The sequence below is a fragment of the Desmodus rotundus genome, chromosome 1, assembly GCF_022682495.2.
Source record: "Desmodus rotundus isolate HL8 chromosome 1, HLdesRot8A.1, whole genome shotgun sequence".
Taxonomy (NCBI): domain Eukaryota; kingdom Metazoa; phylum Chordata; class Mammalia; order Chiroptera; family Phyllostomidae; genus Desmodus; species Desmodus rotundus.
Genome location: NC_071387.1, coordinates 163,627,826 through 163,647,956, shown reverse-complemented (window position 1 = coordinate 163,647,956; position 20,131 = coordinate 163,627,826). Strand labels below are relative to the sequence as shown.

General features: G+C 33.6%; 1 protein-coding gene across 2 annotated transcripts in view; it reads right to left on the bottom strand.

The window, feature by feature from the left end:
• Positions 1-20,131, bottom strand: part of AP3B1 (adaptor related protein complex 3 subunit beta 1) — a 243,083-nt gene that overhangs the window by 173,861 nt on the left and 49,091 nt on the right. For both annotated transcript variants that reach the window (XM_045197878.3, XM_024563519.3), the window contains exons 5-7: positions 19,814-19,974; positions 15,827-15,893; positions 6,103-6,285 (exon numbers count right to left, since the gene is read on the bottom strand). In XM_045197878.3, coding sequence (XP_045053813.2) covers positions 6,103-6,285; positions 15,827-15,893; positions 19,814-19,974 — 411 coding nt within the window. The remainder of the gene's footprint in view (positions 1-6,102; positions 6,286-15,826; positions 15,894-19,813; positions 19,975-20,131) is intronic.

The window sequence follows — 20,131 nt, the reverse complement described above, 5'->3', positions numbered from 1 at the left end:
GGCACATGCCTGGGTTGTGGGATGGGTCCCCAGTTGGGGGGGTGCAACAGGCACCTGATGAGTGTTTCTCTCCCTCTTTCTCCCTCCCTTCCCTTCTCTTTAAAAAATAAATAAAATCTTTAAAAAAAACAAAAAAATTAAATAAACAAACTTGAAGATACAAACAAAAAAAATCAAGTTACCTGCAAAAGATATGGCTACAGAGCTCCCAGAAGAAAGAGAAAAAAAGATATCATCCAAGAGAATTATATCCAGCCAAGATGTTAAGCACAAAACTAACAAGACATTTAAAACACCTGACACCTGAGAGAATCGTGATCAAAGAGCCCAGGCAAAATCTCAGTCAAGGAGAGAGTGACACTGAAAGTCCCTCTCATCCACATATACTTGTAAGATAGTGGAGGACGTCCTCTATCAAAGCCAGAAAGACCAGAAAAGATGACACTATGTAAAGGGATGCCTAAGATATAGGGAATTTAACACAAAAGAGAAAAGAAATTAAATTCCAGAAAAATAGCTGTGTAGCAAGTGTTGCAAGCAACCAGATTAGAACAGGAGAGTATAGCCTCCAAGAGTATGTTCCTACAAGAATATGAAGCTGTTGGAATGCTTCATGTATTTAACAACTATACTAGTTAGGGCTATATTCAGGTATCTACCAAGTAAGGTAGCTCCACAAGGAAAACAATTTTTCATTTTCAGTTCCATCCCTTTCCGGAGTATGGCTTCATCCTCATGCTTGCAAATATTGGCTGCTGTACCTCTAATCACATATACATTCCAGGAAGGAACAATGAGAAGAGACAAAGTAATGTATGTGAGGTAACTCTGTCATAAAACCATTGTTTCCCAGAATCCCAAACAATATTTCCACAAATATCTCAATTTCCACAACTGGGTAATTTGGCCATTTTTGATTCCAAGGGAGTGTGAGGAAGTTGGAAAGTTGATTATTTTTAACTGGATATATCACTACCCTAACCAAAATGGATTCTGTTATTTTAAAAGCTGGGGGGAGTGAAGAATTGATATTAGGTAGGCAATTAGAAGTACCTCAATAAGTTTATCTAAAATAACATTTAAAGAATTCAATATTCCAATAGAGAACTTGGAATGTTTTACAATAGTGACATGATAAATAAACTAAGTAAATTAAAAGTGACACGATTTTTTATTCTAGGAAGAAGCAAAAGTTCCACAAGGAAAAAGATAAAAATGTTACTATATAGTATAAGTAATATTCATAAAGTAATAATTAAATGAACAATACACAATGGTTGAAAATTGTCATATAATTATATGACAAGAAGGAACAGGGAAAGTGGAATCATGAGGTAATATACTACAAGAATGCTAAGTTCCCCAATTCCATAATAGGAAGTCAAAATATAATGTCTAAAATTGATAAATGAAGAAACAGCAATACTATGTGTATTACTTAGAAATGGAAAAAGTTAAATACGCAGATACACACAAAAGCCATGAAGAACTTGAGGTAGTTAATTCACATATGGGAAACTGTGGGACAAAAAAATGTATCTTACAAGCTTTGCAGTATTATTTAACTTTTTAAAAATCATGTACATGTTACTTGGATAAAATATAAAATATTTTTTAAAAGGAACTTCATGAGTTAAAAAAATTCCAATCAAAAATAAATTATGAAGAATAAAAAAATAAGGAATCTTTAAGATGAATGCTTCATAACATGAATGGAAGGGAGACTTCATTTCAGTATCAGTACATGGTCCACAGTTTCCTATTAAACTGCACATTGAACCCTTCATCAATAGTTGCTTGAAAAAGCACACAAAAGCTTTTTTATTCACATTGTAAAGCATGGATTCCACAACTCCTCACTATTTTGTTTATTAAAAGTTCCGCATAGTAGTAAGATTAAAAAACAGTCCATTAGTAAGAAACAATACAAAACTTACAAAGAAAATTAACCTGTAAGAAAATTAAAATTTAATAAAAAATAATCTCTAACACTTAGGCCTTCTAAGACAACACCTAAATGTGAAATCTTGAACCCTTTCCCAAAGTACCACTGTTTTTCCAAAGATTGCTAATCGAGAACTACGTACAGTGTATGAATTGTGTTCTGATAAATCCGTATTTCATAGCTATCCCTAACAAGCTTAAGAAACTAATCTGAAACACTCTTTTTAAAAAATTCTAAACTTGGAACTTTTTTACACCTATATAGGGTTTTATAATTAAATACTGATATATTGAGAGAAATAAAAGTAGATTAATCACTCCAAATTTCAAAAGGCATACATTCTGCTACCAGAATTATATTACCTGGATTCATATGCTAAAAGAACTGTGAATATATAGAGTTTTAAGTTCCAAATTACTAAAATAAAATATTTTGGTATCTCTTGCAAAACTTATCTCCTTGAGAAAGTTCACCTTTAAAAAGCTGTATTAATAAAATTAGAAACATTCCTGCCAGTCCCCAGCACCAGTTTTATTTCAGTTGATAATTAATGCCACCGAAGTTTTTTTTTAATCACTCTTAAAATTTACTTGGTGTTTTATAACACTTTTTAAAATCCATTATTTTTATAAATGCAACTTTAGTCTTAGAGATTTATATTTATACTTCCAGTATTCTGCCCTAATAGGCCTGAATAACACAAAGAAAATACTTAGGTAATTTTATATCCTTGAAAATTATACAAACTTGCCCTAGAATGAAAAAACAACCCACATGGACTGCAAAGAGTAAGGTAAGTTTAAGAAAATGAAAATGCAAACATGCATTTTAGCAGTCTCTCGAATTTATTAACCTAAAAGGTTTAATTTCCATTTTCCTGCATCAGCTTTATTTATAAAATGTCGTGCCCTATAAATACGCTGTTATTTTCTATAGTCAAGCACCCTCTTAACAAATCTTCTCATTAATATGTAAATTTAAAGTCAATCGGTCTTCTTCCTGACAGTCCTATGAATTCCTAGTGCACTGTATAATCGGCTTTGACTTTGCATCCACTATTTATCATCAAAGATGTCAGTTAGAAAAATTATAGAAAATGCACTGCAATTGATATGACTGCAATCTACTTTGTCAAAACTTAATTGTTCCTCAAATCATACATTTACATATAAACAGCCTAAATACTGATCTATAATGATGCAAATAAGCTAAATTAAAAATCTCTTCTGCCTCTGAAGAAAGCTGGTTGTATATGATGTGTTTATTTGAGAACTTATTGACAAATGCATGTACATCAGCTCATCTCAAAAGTATTTCCACTAACTTTTAGTTCCTCAAAAAAACAAATTTTGCTACCTTTCAAGCACATAAACATAAACGAATGTTTTAGATAATTCAATGAGAAACACCTTTGTGAAAAGTAAATTTAATTGTGGTTGTTAGCTAATGGCAATGTCGGAATACTATGGATTGGGGAGCTTCAAAATTAGCTTTGACTGGAACAGAATAAGCAAACACACAGAAACTTATTAAAGTAGCAAAAAGATACTTTAATTTAAAAGTTATAGGGTTATAGAATATATAAAGGGAAGAATGTTGATAAAAGCATCAGATTACTTGCTCTGTTTATATTTCTGGTTCCACCTTTTAAAAACAATTATTACCTTAGGTGGGTCATCTATGAAATGGATATAATAATTTCCACTGCCCTATCTCAAATAAAATACTACATAAGAAAGTACAGCAAACTATTAAATTGCTAAATACAAAGTATCAACAGTATTATTTTTCATTTTTCTCAGCATTGAGAAAGAAACCTCTAAATTTTAATGAATTTTGTATTTTAGGCAGTTTTTTATTTTATATAACAAATCAATATATTACTTTAGGGACTCTTTTCTCACTTGCAAATTCTTTCACTTCCAGATAAATGGCCCTTTATGTATCATAAAGTGATGTTCACATAGCATTTTATGCAAATGACTTCTGTCTGTTAGGTAAAATGGGATGGGGTACTAGAATAAACACCTATCTACTCTGCTGATTTCATTTTTAAACATTAAATAGAACTCAAGTATTGTCCTGACCGCTGTGGCTCAGCTGTTTGGGCATTGTCTCACAAAGTGAAAGGTAACGAGTTCGATCCCAAGTCAGAGCATATGCCTGGGTTGTAGGTTTGGTCCCAAGTCAGGGCAATGTTTCTCTCCCTATCTCCCACCCTTCTCCTATCTCCAAAACTAAATAAATAAAATCTTTTTTAAAAGAAGTATTCAAATGTTGATGATAAAATGAGAAAAAAGAATGGTAATGCCCTGGCTGGGTGGCCCAACTGGTTTGAGAGTCATCCAGTCTTGAACATCGAAAGGTGGCAGGTTCAATTCCCAGTCAGTGTACATGCCTGGGTTGCAGGCCAGGTCCCCAGTTTGGGGTGTGCGAAAGGCAACCAAAAGATGTATCTCTGGCACATTGCTGTTTCTCCCCCCCTTTTTCTCCCTCCCTTCCCCTCTAAAAATAAATAAATAAAAATCTTTTTAAAAAATATTTTACAAAAGAGAATACATATAATTATAGTTAGTTAAACCTTTATAAATCTTCTATTTTAGTGAGTTGTTTCCTTTTCTTTTAGTCAAGGAACCTTTCTCAAAGGAAATCATCTGCAAAACTGCACACAAAAGGCAGGCAAAGATGAGGCCTGCTCTGGAAAAGCGGTAAGGGCCTTGCAAACTGCACAGCCTAGAGCTGCACCCCTTGGTTGTGCCAGGGGCAGTACTGCAGCATCCTGAGGGCAGAGGTGCACACTTGAAAACTGGTGAATCAGTCTATAACCACGTAATTTAAAATAAAGCCTAGGTGAGATTGCAAGTAAGTGGCAAAGATAAGAAATTTGGCCCAATTCCAGTGTACCAGGGCAATGACCAAAGTTCATCCCATGTTTGTAATAATTAAGTTCACGGAGTTAACGTGTCAAAATAAAGTATACATATAGTCCCACTTTTTTAAATTGTCTAATCAAAGTATAAATAAATATGGAAGTGTAGAGCTTAATTTCTTTGTTTTGCAAATAGCTTTAAACATGAATTCTTATCTAAAATGAGCTAAAATTCAAGGAACAGAAACACAGAAGGACAAACTACAAAGAGAGTTTTAAAATTCATTACATATTTTTAGAAGATATAGTAAATAATGTATATATTTTAACTCCAATTTCTACATAATGACAAGGCAAAGGACCACTTGCATACAGCTACTAAAATAATTTGATGGTGACAGGAGAGGACAACAAAAAATTTCATTAAAGCCCTAGCCAGGTGACTCAGCTGGCTGGAGCATCGCCCCATACACCAAAAGGCTGTGAGTCTGATTCCCATTCAGTGTACACACCTAAGCTGCAGGTTCAATCCCCAGTCAGGACATACACGGGAAGGACATACAACCAATCAATGTTTTTCTCTTACATACATGTTTCTCTCTCTCTCTCCACCTCCCTTCCCCAACCCCTCCTCTCTCTCTAAAATCAAAATATATCCTCCGGTGAGGATTTTAAAAGATTAGAAACATAAAAAATAAGAATGTTTTATTAAATAGTGACAAGGGCTAGGTAAGACCAAATTACCTATAACCTACACAACAGAAAAAAAATCTGAACCGCATTCTGGAAAGGAACTGAAACCAAACAACTAGCTATCAGCAACAAAAACATCTTGTCAAAGTTACCATTTACACAAAAACGCCAAGACATCTGAAGCATGGACATGTTGCTTAAACCAGCGTAAGCGGCATCAAAAATTTACTTTGCTCAATGATAAGTTAACTTTATAAAACAAAAGCACAGATAATCAGTAAAACTGAATCAACTTAAGAGCCCATGTGACAAAGACTTTTAATATGTGAGTAATTAAAATATACTTTGATTTTTAAGTAGAATAACCTAAAAATTTTATACACCATGCCATTGTAGGTATCAATCAGTGCCAAAATAATGACCAATTATCCTTGCATTTATATTGTTTCCTGCTTTCCAAAAGAACATGAGAAAAATGAGATCTCCTTAAAGACAGATTTCTAAGTTTTAGTACTCTTAATTTTGTTGTACACATTTTTAAAGTTCATCCATTTCCTTAGTATATTTTATAAGTGGAAAATTATTCAACACTTACCTCTTTCCAAGGACTGACAAACTGTGTACGAGCATATCGAGTTAACATGTGGATTATGACAACCTGTCCCCATTCTTCAACATCAACTAGTAAATTACAGAGCTTGCGGTAATTCTTGTGAATCAGATCTATTCTATCCGGGCAAACTTCCTCAAAAGCCATCACAACACTGCCAGCTACCAGCTAGAAAGGAAAGAAATAGGAATGTTACAAAAAAGTTTTTCTGCCATCAAAGATTCTATTCTGGCATTAGAGAGGTACAATAAGTGTTATGATAATCAATATTAAAAGTATTTAGTCATTTAATTAATAAATGATAACACATACTTAAATAACAAGTTTTAAAGTGTCAATCCCTCAAAGAATAATTTTAAGAGTTGTCTAAAAGCTAATATTTTTCTGAAGTATTAGCAGCAGAAATTCTGGTAATTTTTTATTTCATCAGGTTAAATTGTTCATATGTGGATTAAACATATTCATTATGCGCTTTTCATTTTTAAAGCTAACCTAAATTCTAGTCTGAAGATTCATTATTCAGTACATGACAACATTCAGAGAAAGTCAAGACAATAACAAGGATGACATTATGTCCATTTACAATGAGAATGACAATAATTTCACAATAAATGTCTTAAAATGTTTGTGAAGAATTCACAAATGATTTTCAAACAAAAACACTTTCATATCTTACACACTTTAATCCACCTGTTTTTACCAATATAATTTATTTACAAAGAAAGCAGAGGCTAAAATTCTAGTACATTTTACCATTTTTCTAACAATGTGTGTAAGTTCAAATGATGTATTACCAACGAAAGGCAGCTTTCTCTAAGACCAATGAATGAACTATATACGCTGTTTTTAGAATTCTCACGTTTTTGCAAAGTGGTGAAAACAAGATGTCTTTAGTATAAAGATACAAACTAAGCAAAATAAATAATATACAAATACTTCTATATATGTACCACTGATATGTGTGCAGTTAGCCAACAATGTAAAATGCTTTTGAAAAAATAAATTAATATCATATTCTTTCTGAACACTAGGGATCTTCATTTTAGTGTCTAAAATTTCCCCAATGACTTAAAATAAGCAATTAAATAGAAATATAACTTACTGAAATGGTACTTTTTGAAAAATATTAGATACAATGATATTCATATTTTTAATGTTTGTCCCTTTACTTGGCTGACATTTAGTTTATTAATATGCAACCAACAATACAATTGAAAGAAAACAGCTCAGAATATAGACTTGCTATTATGCTAAACAAGTTCCCAGTCCTGTGGGGATTTTATGAATTACCAATCAGTGTAAACGTGAAGCTGCATTTATTGACTCCAGCCCTGCCCATGTACTGGTGCCTGCTGGTCTCAGCATGTATGCACCTCAATTGAAAAAGCAGAGGACTGATTACTTGTGTGAACTAAATAAAAATGTATTATACATATAACTTTTTATTTGTTATTGTTACAGAAAGTTAAGTTCGTGTTTTTAACTTTACATTTTGAGGTCTTCTACATAAATCACTCCTTAAAAATTATATTCTATGATAACTGTATTTCAAAAGGACAGAATTAGTATCATTTAAAAATCTCTTAAAAAAACTAAATTTATGGTATCCAACTATAGAGTAATGTAGCAATTCTTAAATAGATATATATGTCAATCTCATTATTAATTTAAAATATATGTATCAGTTGGTAAAAGGTGTTCAAGCACAAAATACATAATACCACTTAGAATAAAATAATCCATGGAAGTGAAATAGTAGTTCAACAAAGTTTAAATCTAAGAACTATTATGTAAAATCAAGTTATTTTGCTTATACCTAGAGATTCTTATTTTCAAATTGTTTAGTAGATACCAGACAATTAAAAACCAGCTACCACATGGTATTAAATTTATTTAACCAAGAGTGATGGATACAAAATAATTCTTAAGTCCTAACAAAGAACACAAAAAAGAAGGAAAAGAATTAAGTACAAATAAAGTTTAAGGAAACAGATAATTAGTAAGGATATAAAAAAAAAGTACCTTCACAAAATAAAACTGGCTGTTTTAGGTATTTTGTTGTATGGTTTTAACAAACTCACCCTAGGCTAAAACACTACAAGAAGAATTGATAATTGTGGTCTGTTAAATGTTTGATATTCTATAAAACTCACAGAATTAAAATAAAATGATCTACTGAGATTTTAAAACCAAAAATATTAGTTTCCCTAAAAAAGACAGTTAATTTCCATCTTACTGTGTCAACAGTAGCTTTTTATATAAGGAGAAAAATAAATCACTCCAACAAAACTAGCAATGAGCTCATCAAATTCAAATGCAGTTTTCCATTTATGTATTTTCTATATTAAAGCAATAAACATGGTTCATTTATCTTCCCCTGGTTGCAATGTTTTTCTGTGCTGTTGCTATGAACTTCAGCCATTAGCTGTGCTCCAAGGTAAACTACATGAACCATCAACAAAAGTGACACCCCATCTATGGAGTTCATATTTTCTCCAGATTATCTATGCTAGTTGACAAGCTGGTAATGAAAAAAATCACACTAAGCAAATGGTTCCACTAATAACAATAAATTTTCTATAAAATTATGAAGGGTACAAAACGTTTCCTTGCATCTATTTTGTCATGAATTCTAATTAACGTTGCAAAAACCTGAGAGTGCTGGGTCATCACAAGAAGTGCATCAGGTTTGATTGATAATACAGTATAAGTTGGCCAAAGCTGCCAAGATTTTCTTCTCTTAAATTAATGGCCATCCAACCTGCCCTAATCATACAGCTCAAATGATATTCCCCTTCTTATTTCAATTTTCTTGAGGCATGGAAAATGGGAAAGATCAGTCATTTATCTTCTAATAGCTGGATAATAGATCTATCACAACAAAACATCTGCACAAACTCAGAGGTGTGGTTTTTTTGCCCACAACAGTGAGGCTTTTACTGACATTGAATCAATAACTTGTAAAATGGTGTCTTACCCCCACAGCTTAGTTATGAACTACCAATGTATTCATTAAACATCATTTTGTAGCTAAATTAAGGAGAGGAAACTTTCACATAAAAAAATATATGCAACTCAGTTTTTCAGCAGCTACAGACCAAATTTGTCTTCCTAGGACTCAGTTTTCTATTAGAAAGTTAAATACCATCAAAAGAACTTCTTTAAAATGAACCTAAATGCAAAAATAAATAAATCCCAGCCTGCTTTTGAGGTGTTCTAAATAAAAGAGACACTGTCCACTGCTACATTTAAAATGCCCAACAAATATAGATATTTTATATTTTTTTAAAAAGTACAACAAATTTTAAAATAAAATATAACTGAACATTAGGAAAGGTTTATAGTAAAAAATAAGCAGTATGTGTTAAATGGAGAAATTAAGATGAAAATGGTAAATCTAGGAACATAAAATGAAGAAATTATATAAAGAAAACTTGTAACTATTGATTGGGGATGGTAGAATATAGATAAAATATTACCTTTTAATTTCATTGACTATAGTTATAAGGTTTCTATTATAGCTTTTAAAATTTGCAGATATATTCAGATAATAGTTACCTTAAGTAACACTAAACTGTTCCTCTAGTTATATTACCATAACTCAATTCCTAAACCCCAAATGATTTATTTTTAGAAAAGAACTAGTCATATGACAAATATAGGTCTTTCTCTAGTAAAAGGGAAAAGTCATTCTATTATCTTTTAATATGTTTACATTCCACCTTTCCTTAAAATAAGAATCACAGAACTAGTTTTCTTTACGATCTTAATTGTAAAAAAATCTTTCTTTAGGCTAACATAAGCAACAAGAGGTAGTAGATATCAAAATCAACAGAGGTTAAAATTTAAAAATGTTTTAAATAGATGAACACTTCTCAAATTCATATTTACCAGCAGCCACAGCAACGTCATCTTGGTAATGGTCCCAAGAAGCTCCTGCTGATGACAACTGCTTTTCTTTTGAAAATGTGGAAGTAAATAAGACCAGGTTTTTAATTGGGAAGTTTTTAAACAAAAATAATGTGGAATTCTTATTGATTTTAAATGTCAATGCTGACATTATTAATTTGGGGGAAAGAAGAAATATAGCTGTCTTCCTTCAATAAAGCATTACATTCAACAAGCAAAAATAATAATAAAGATCCATAAATATCTGTATAGATATGAGAATATTTTTAATCTTTCTATAATAGATTATAACTATACTAAGGGAAAAATATCAGAAAACATTCTCAAAACAACCCTAATTTAAATAGTACTTGTACCTGAGTAAATAAATCTGAATGTTCCAACTCAAATCCAAAAAAACTAAAGACGTAAACCTATGTCCTATACATAACTAAAACAGAGAGAATCTCCAAACTTCAAACTACATGCATGGAAAATAGTCAGTCCTCAATGCCAGAGAGTTATTTGTCATGCTTTTTACCACGTAACTTCACAAAAACCCATGACAGTCTGATAAAACTGCCAAGAACAAAGCAGACCAGAATTGGTGGTGGGCATAAGAGGGAACTAAAATCAACAGCACAAAAAGAGAGAGAATTCTAAGTGTGAAAATACTGCAAAAGATTACTGTAGATTAGAGCAAATTACTAAGAAGGGGATTCACTGGGGAAAGAGGTAGGGATATCAATGAGGCTATCTTGGAAAGGGAAAGTTTCAGTAGAAAATGGCTTAAAAAGAGGTGAAGGAAAAGCAGCACATTAGAAAATGTAAGGTGACGGAAAACTTTAGGATCCTACAAGTAAAAAGATAATAATAATCAAAATAATCTTATGACATACATCCCTTTTCTATAGGGATGCCATCCCAGCAAAAACAAAACAGACCAAAAAACACACACACAATTGCTATTCTGACATAGAGGGAGGTCTTGTACCAGGAATCTTGCAAAGTATCTCAAACTCAAACCACCAACCCCACCAAAAATAATAATAATAATAATAATAATAGATTCAATCTATAAGAACTGAAAACAGGAAATAAAAATCAAAACAATTCAACTTATGAAAATTACCCACAAAATAATCAATGAGGAAGCAAAAGAAAACTGTAAACACAACACTCCAAAATGAATTAAGCACCCTCAAAGCATTTGGAGATTGGAAAAATGAACATGAATCAGAAATTCAAAAACAGAGAAGAGAAATGAACAAAAAACATCAGGTAGAAATAAAGCAGAAGTTCATTGAAACCAGGTAACAAACAGAAAAAAGCAGACATGACAATTAAATTACAAGGTGCTCTGGTAAATATAGTTGAATGAAAATTTAATAAGGGACATTTAAAGAAAGAAGAAAAGAACCAAGTGGAATGGGAATAAGGTAAAGAAAGAAGTAAAATGGTTAAGAGACACAGTGATTGAAATACAAAACAGGCAAAAAAGGATCCAACTTACATAAAATTGAAATCCCTGAATAAAAAGTAACAACTGAACAGATATTTAAAATTATACAAAAACCCACCACTTTTCAGAAATAATATAAATCCTGAATCTACATTTTGAAAAGGCTCACTGGATACCAGGAAAAATTTGACCCACTTCAAGTAACCCTGAGACACCACGTAAAACTATTATATTTCAAAGAAAACAGAAAATCCTCAGGATCAGCATGTTACTTAATGCAGACATATTACAGGCATTTTCTTTAGACTGAAATAAGGCAAGATGCCCACCTTCTCCACTACTATTAAACACTGTACTAAAGGTATATGCCAATATAATCAGACACAAAAACTACCATATTTTTCGGACTATATGACGCACAGGACCATAAGACGCACCTAGGTTTTACAGGAGGAAAATAGGTAAAACATTTTTGAAGCAAAAAACATGGTCCTGCTCCTGCCTCCTGTAACCCTGCTCCACCACCGCCCCCCTCTCCACCCAGATAAGCTACATTCAGACTATAAGACGCACCCCCACTTCCCCCCAAATTTGGGGGGTAGTGAGTCTTATAGTCTGAAAAATACGGCAGTCATAGGAATTAGAAAAGAGTACAACAACTTCTACTTGCAGATGATATGATTCATTTTCTAGAATAAACCATGGAGAATGAAGAACAAAACTAAACCAAACAATAAAATAATTCGGTAGAGAAGCAGGACATAAAATTACCATACAGAAAATTGATAGCTGTCTTATATACCAATATAACAAGTTCAATGATATAAGGATAAAGCAATTTCAACTTACAATAGCTTAAAAGTAGTAAAGCCAAGATAAAATGCAACTCTAAACTACTACTTAACCTACTTAGCTGTCTCTATCTCACTACTTCCCACACAAGTACAGGTTAGCAATTCTGAAACGACACTTCCCTGCATTCTGGAATGGAGCGAGTAGCTAAATATATTGTGGAAAATGGAAACCACATTTCTTAATGTTGGAGAAAGAAGTTGAAAAGGTAAGGAAGCTAGAAAGAACCCCATGCTATTACACTGGAATTAGAGGTATCAGTAAATAATATTGCTGTTTACTACAGATAGAAAAATAAATGTAGGTGTGTTTTTAATTTTTAACACATAAATATATATAATACTTCAGAAAAAAGAGTGCCTCATAAATGACAGATCAAGCTGCCAAAAGATCTACTTTTGAACACTGAGCATTTGTGAAGTAAAACATTAAAATAACACTAAGCACCCAATTTCTACCACCAAAAAAAAAAATTCTTTAATCTTTTAACAACTATGAAATACCTACTTTGAACAAGTACTCAATATATCTTCCACTGTATTTTGGAAATAAGTGGACAGAAATCAAGAACAGACTTTTCAAATTTACAAAGAAACCATCCTTTACACTCTTTTTGAGAATTTACTTCTGATTTGGAATATTTATTAAGCCCTTTTATGGTGTCAGGCACTGTGCTGAGGGTTTTAGATACAACAACTCATTCAATATAAACAAAACCTTTATATACTAGAAATTACCAGCCCTGCAAGTTTGGAAACTGAAACTTATGATGGCTAAATACATAGATACCAAATGGCAGAAGTTCAGACACAAAATCCGATTCTATCTAATTCCAAAGACTGTAGTTTTCAGCTGTGAAGTACCTTGTTTGAGAAGATATGTGCACATTATACATGAAGATTTCACTCGTAGGCTATGCCACAAATCTCATTTAGTGTATAATGTAGCAGAAATCATGGTAAATTACATTAAAATTTCTGTTTCTTGTAGTTCTTCCCATGTCCTCCATAGTACTAAGCAAATATCTTGCACATGGAAGAAACTTTTTTATTATTACTAAAGTCAAGTTAACCACAATAGCAATAATATTGATTGTGTATCTAGGTCCTAGAAACAGGTAAAAGTATACCATACAGAGGATAAAAGAAAAGTAAATTTCTTTTCTCTGTCTTTATTTATTAAGCAAATCTATGTTTGCTTACTTCCAACATTATACCAAAGACTACAGAAGAAATGCAGTGAAGATTTCTGCTACATTATAGATTAAAAGAAATATGCTGGATGGCCTAGGAATGAAATCTGTAAATATAATCTCATGTATAATATAAAATTTTTAAAAATATATAGTGAAAAACTCATCAAAAGAATTAAAATTTTCAACAAAACATATACAAAACATATAACATAAAAACAAAGTAGTAAAGGAGGAATGAGGAGCCAAAATGACATGAAACAGAAATAACAGTAATAACAATAAAAAAAAATAACAGTAATAAATTCAACTATATCAATAGCATTAAATGTGAATGGATTAAATAATCTAACCAAAAGGCACATACACCAAACTGAATAAAAAAACAAAATCCAACTATATGCTGTCTACAGGAGACACACAATTGATTCAAAAATACCAACAAGTTAACAGTAAAAGAAGGAAAAAGATGTGTCATGTAAACAGCTACCATAAAAAAGCTGGAGCAACTGTACTTACAATGGACAAAATAGACTTTAAAACAAAAAATATTACTAGAGATAAATGGATATTTTATAATAACAAAAGGAAGATAGGACAATTGTAAACCTATGTGCACCAAACATCAGAGCTCCTAACTATATGAAGTCAATATAGGCAGAATTGAAAGAAGGAATAGACAGCTCTACAATAACAGTAGTGCACCTCAATACTCCACTTTCAATAATGGATAATGTGGGATGCTTTTATTCCCAGTGTATCCTATTCTTTCTCTCTAAAGTTGATCATATTAAACCTGGATACCAATACCATTAAGAAGGCAAAAGAGCCTCTCCTTGTCTTTAAGCCTTGTCGTTTTAATTATGATGTGTCTCAGTGTAGGCCTCTTTGGGTCCAACTTGTTTGGGATTCTCTGAGCTTCCTGGACTTGTGTGTCTTTTTCCTGCACTCAATTAGGGAAGTTTTGGGTCATTATTTCTTTGAACAGGTTCTCAATCCCTTGCTCGCTCTCTTCTCCTTCTGGTATTCCCATGATGCAGATGCTGTTATGCTTCATATTGTCCAAAATGATTCTTAAGCTCTTCTCATTTTTTTAATTTCTTTTTTCTTTTTGTGGCTCTGTCTGGGTGTTTTCTTCTACCTTGACTTCAAAATCACTGATTCGACCCTCTGCTTCATTGAACCTAGTGTTTATTTCTTCCAGTGTTTTATTTATTTCAGATACTGCATTTTTTATTTCTGTCTGGGGGTGGAGGGATTGAGCAAAAAGGAAAAAGGACTCACAGACATGGACAATAGTGTGGTGATTGCTGGGGGCAAAGGGGTATAAGGGGACTAAATGGTAATGGAAAAAAATAAAGATTAAAAAATTAAAATGAAAATTTAAAAAAAGGCAAAAGATCAAAGAAACAGAAGACCTGAACAAAACTATAAGCTAATTAGACCTAACAGACATACATAGAACACTCCACCCAACTACAACAGAATACGCGTTCCTCTCAAGTGCACGTTCAATGTTCTCCACAATAAACCATATGCTACACCATTCAACAACAGCTATGGGGCCAGTGGCCACTATATTTGGATAGTTGCTATATATGGATACACATGCTCCTTGGTGATATCATCCTAAGATGAGCTGGCATCCTCTTCCTCAATAGTTGAGCCACAGAGGTGGGTGTAGAAGCCTGCATCAAAGAAACCATTATACCAGCTCTTCCAGAGGTCTGCTCACCACTATTCCCAGATCTCATTATCATTCCACACAAAGAATGGGAGTGAAGGGAGAAGGAGGGGTTATGTATATCCCCCAAAGATGACTCATATTAGCCAGTTCAATCATTCTTATCAGCCAATAAAATTTGCCTTGTACATGTGAAATATTTAGTATTTTTTCAAAAATTGTAATACTAAAACACACTCCCTCTTAATTTTTCAGTTCTCCTTAATAAATTTAGAACTTCATTTTAAAACAATTACTTGTTCCCAGATGATTCAGTTTTTATAAATTCTAATAAATCATTGCTTGAAATAAAAACTTTGGCATTAAAAGCAGTCAACAATTTAGCCACAGATTAAAGAAAGGATTTTTTTCCCAACTTGCTCTTCTGTGTACTCTGATAAAGAAACATGTAACAAGCTAAAATGCTAAATGCAATTCTTCTCTTTACATAGATACTTTTATTCTTCAAGGATTTTAATGCTCCATTTTTATACCATTTAAAAACAAGAATAATTATATCAAATATATGATGATAAAATGGTACTATGAAATAAAACATACTTGTACTTTGACATAACAATGTATTACTTACTGTGCTTTTATCCTTCAGAAGTTTTTCAATGACTTCAATTAACATTTCCTTCTGCTCTGGATCAAGGCTAAAACATAAAAACAAAAGAACATACATTAAATTTTTCCCTTTAACTCTAACTTTATTTTTTTTTTATTTTTTTATTTATTTTTTTTAATATATTTATTGATTATGCTATTACAGCTGTCCCATTTCCCCCCCCACTCCACTCCATCCTGCCCACCCCCCTCCCTCCCACATTCCCCCCCTATAGTTCATGTCCATAGGTCATACTTATAAGTTCTTTGACTTCTACATTTCCTACACTATTTTTACCTTCCCCCTGTCTATTTTCCACCTATCATCTATGCTACTTATTCTCTGTACCTTTACCCCTCTCTCCTCCTCCCACTCCCTTAATGACAACCCTCATGTTCTAGTTGTTTGCCTAGTTTGCTCTCATTTTTGTTTTATGTGTGGCCGTTAATAACTGTGAGTTTGCTGTCATTTTTACTGTTCCAATTTTTGATCTTCTTTTTCTTAGGTAACTCCCTTTAACATTTCATATAATAAGGGCTTGGTGATGATGAGCTTCTTTAACTTGACCTTATCTGAGAAGCACTTTATCTTCCCTTCCATTCTAAGTGATAGCTTTGCTGGATACAGTAATCTTGGATGTAGGTCCTTGCATTTAATCTTGGGTAATGTAATTATGATGTGCCTTGGTGTGTTCCTCCTTGGGTCCAGCTTCTTTGGGACTCTCTGAGCTTCCTGGACTTCCCGGAAGTCTATTTCCTTTGCCAGATTAGGGAAGTTCTCCTTCATTATTTGTTCAATTAAGTTTTCAATTTTGTGTTCTTCCTCTTCTCCTTCTGGCACCCCTATAATTCGGATGTTGGAACGTTTCAAGGCGTCCGGGAGGTTCCTAAGCCTCTCCTCATTTTTCCAAGTTCTTGTTTCTTCATTCTTTTCTGGTTGGATGCTTGTTTCTTCCTTCTGGTCCACACCATTGATTTGAGTCCCAGTTTCCTTCTCATCACTATTGGTTCCCTGTACATTTTCCTTTGTTTCTCTTAGCATAGGCTTCATTTTTTCATCTGTTTTTCGAATAGATTCAACCAAGTCTGTGAGCATATTGATAACCAGTGCTTTGAACTGTGCATCCGATAGGTTGGCTATCTCTTCGTCGCTTAGTTGTATTTTTTCTGGAGCTTTGAAGTGTTCTGTCATTTGGGCCATTTTTTTTTTTTTTGTCTTGGCGCGTCTGTTACTTTAAGGGGCGGAGCCGTAGGTGTTCACCAGGGCGGGGTAACGCTGGTCGCTGAGCTGTGACGCTGTACGAGGGGGAGGGGTCGAGTGGGAGCAATGGCGCCCCCCACACTCTCCTCTGGATTTCAATCTTTCACTCCGCTACCCACAATCAAACTGGGCCACTCTGGTGCTGGTTCCCGAGTGGGTGGGCCTGTGCACACTCTAGGCCCCTGTGGGTCTCTCCAACAACCTCTCCCGTGAGGCTGGGAGTCTCTCCTGCTGCTGCCCCAACCCCCACGGGCGTTTTCAATGAGGTTTGAGGCTTTATTTCCCTGAGCTGGAGCCCTGGGTTACGCAGTCTGCTTCGGTCCCTGCTGTTTGTCCGGTTTATCTGTGGGCGAATGTGGTGCCGCGGGGTGCTACCCACTGCTCTGCCTGCCCCGCTCTCCGCCACTCTGAGTCCGGCCCTCTGGGTTTATCTGTGCGCCAATGTGGGGCCGCAGGGTCTGCTAGTGCTCGGACTGCCTGCGCCATTTGTCCCACACTCCACCAGTCTCGGTCCCGCCACAGCCACGTGAGTCCTCTCCACCCTGGTGCCTGTCTCCGCCCCTCCTATCAGTCTGGATGAATGGTTATTTTCTATTTTCTTGGTGTTGGTCCCCCTTGCTGTTCGATTCTCTGTCAATTCTGGTTGTGCGAGGAGGCGCAGTGTGTCTACCTACGCCGCCATCTTGGTTCTCCCCTTTAACTCTAACTTTAAATGAAGCTAACCATTTCAAAAATATTGAGAAATGTTTAAAGAGGGAATTGAAAGTGAGAATTATGTAAGGATAGAAACAAACAGAAAACAAATGTAATGTAAAATGGATGCTTTTACTCCCAATGTGTCCTATTCTTTCTCTCTAAAGTTGAGCAATATTAAACCCAGATACCAATACCATTAAGAAGGTATTTAAAGAACAAGTTCACTTCTTTAAAAAAAGGTTAGAAAACCATAAGAAAGTAGATAAACCACAGTCTTTTTTTAACTGAAGGGGAAAATAACAAGATAGCAGTCATCTTCTACTATGGATATGTAATGGTAAAGAACAAATACATGGAATTTCCAAAAAAGAATTTTGTATCATTCTAGTTCACTGATGGACACATACATTATAAAACCTGCTTTCTAAAACAAAAAATATATAAGCAAAGGCTTACATAAGTACAAAATTGAGAAGTGTATCTCAATAGCTGCTCTAATGACTGAAATATTGACAGCAATCTAATTTCCTCCTGGCATGGAATTCTGTTCATTTACTGAGATGCTGAACAATAGGTATACAGAGATAAAGAAGCAGAGGTTAGTGAAGACAGTCACAAACACAATCATGCCACATAACAGAGATGTGCATAAGGGATTGTGAGGATAAAGAAGAAGGTGGCAGGTGGGCTGTGGAGGATTTCTTAAAGGAAGTGATACCTCAGAGAAATCTTAAACAACTGACTTTAGAGCTGAGAAAAGGAGGAAATTTTCTAGGTAGAGACACTAAAGGAGGAACAAGAGATGATAATGAGATAAAAACATTTTATGTAGAAGACTAACAGGCAGTAGTGAGACTGTACGTTAAAAGCAAAGAGAGTAAAAATTGAAGCTGAAGAGATAAAAATGGAGCCCAGTGATGAACTTTTAAACCATCATAGTGAACTTCGATATTATTCTGCAAGTGTGTAACAAGAAAGATAATCAGTAAGAAGCACGACATGACTTTAACAGTTTACCTAAAAAAATGAGTTAGTATTTTTTTACAAACATTACGTAAGTTAATAGTAACCATTATTATTATCTGAACATTAAAACCTTCCAATTCTTTCAAATTTCAACTCCAGTCTCCCTTCTCCAGGAAGTCTTTCACAACTAATGTCATTTCATTTCATCTTTACATTATGAAACCCCATGTGACCCCTATCCTATTAAAGGCATTGTTAGTGTACCTTTGTATGTACATATATATCAAACATTAATATCTTATTCAATTATAGATTGCCTTTAATTATTTGGCATGTTTGATTTTTCCCTCAAATGTGTGATAATAAATACATCCTCTATTGTTTTCATACATTTTACACATATAACACAGCACTGGAAACCAAAATAATCTAGATAGAAGCTTGTGGAATTAATGGTAACAAAAAGTAATACCAAATTATTGCAGATATTTTTATTTAGGCAATATGTTTACTAGGGAGATGAAGAAATGTATACTGTTTTAATAAATAGCATATAAATATGGTACGGTGCTATATTTAAAAATCAGTATTTAAAAGATTTATTTACTAAAATAGCTTTGGGAAAAAATCAGACAAGGAAGGAAACAGCAAGACCAAGGAGGGAAGCAGGGAAACAAAGTAAGTTAAGAGGATAACATACAACTCTACCCTACAATAAACAGAAAAAAATAGTAATTTCCTAACAATGTATGTGTATGTATACATGAGAGGTAGACTATATGAATGAAAATTCAAATTCTGATTATTTTTAAATTATGACATCTGTAAATTATTACAGGCCCTAATTGGCTCAAAAGTAAAAATCTGTGGATACCCTAGAGCCAAAACAAAGATGTCTAAAGAATGTTTAGGAAGGGAAAAACACAGACACTGAGTTTACTTAGTATAAGAACAGACTAGTTACAAGAGCTACTGAAATGAGCCTTTGTAGGCTACAACACTCCACAGAACATTAGAGATCTTTGATATTATTAACAAAGCACCTACCTGTACAATTTTTGTATTGCGTGGGCTGCATTCTTCCTAACATATGGGGATAAATCAGCAGAAGCTTCCTTAATAGCGAGCATCATAATAGGTACAATAATTGGTACTCTAATACTTGACAGAACTCTCAAAGCACTTGCACGAATTAGTTGATTTGGGTCCTAAAAATTATGCAAAAATAGTCATCAAAATTGCAAGTTTATAGTATTTCAAAGACATCTTTATGGCACAGTTAATAGGAGCTTATAGGATGCAATGTAATAATAGCGGGGGAAAGCTACTTAACTTAGAATAAACAACCAGTATATGGAAATGGAT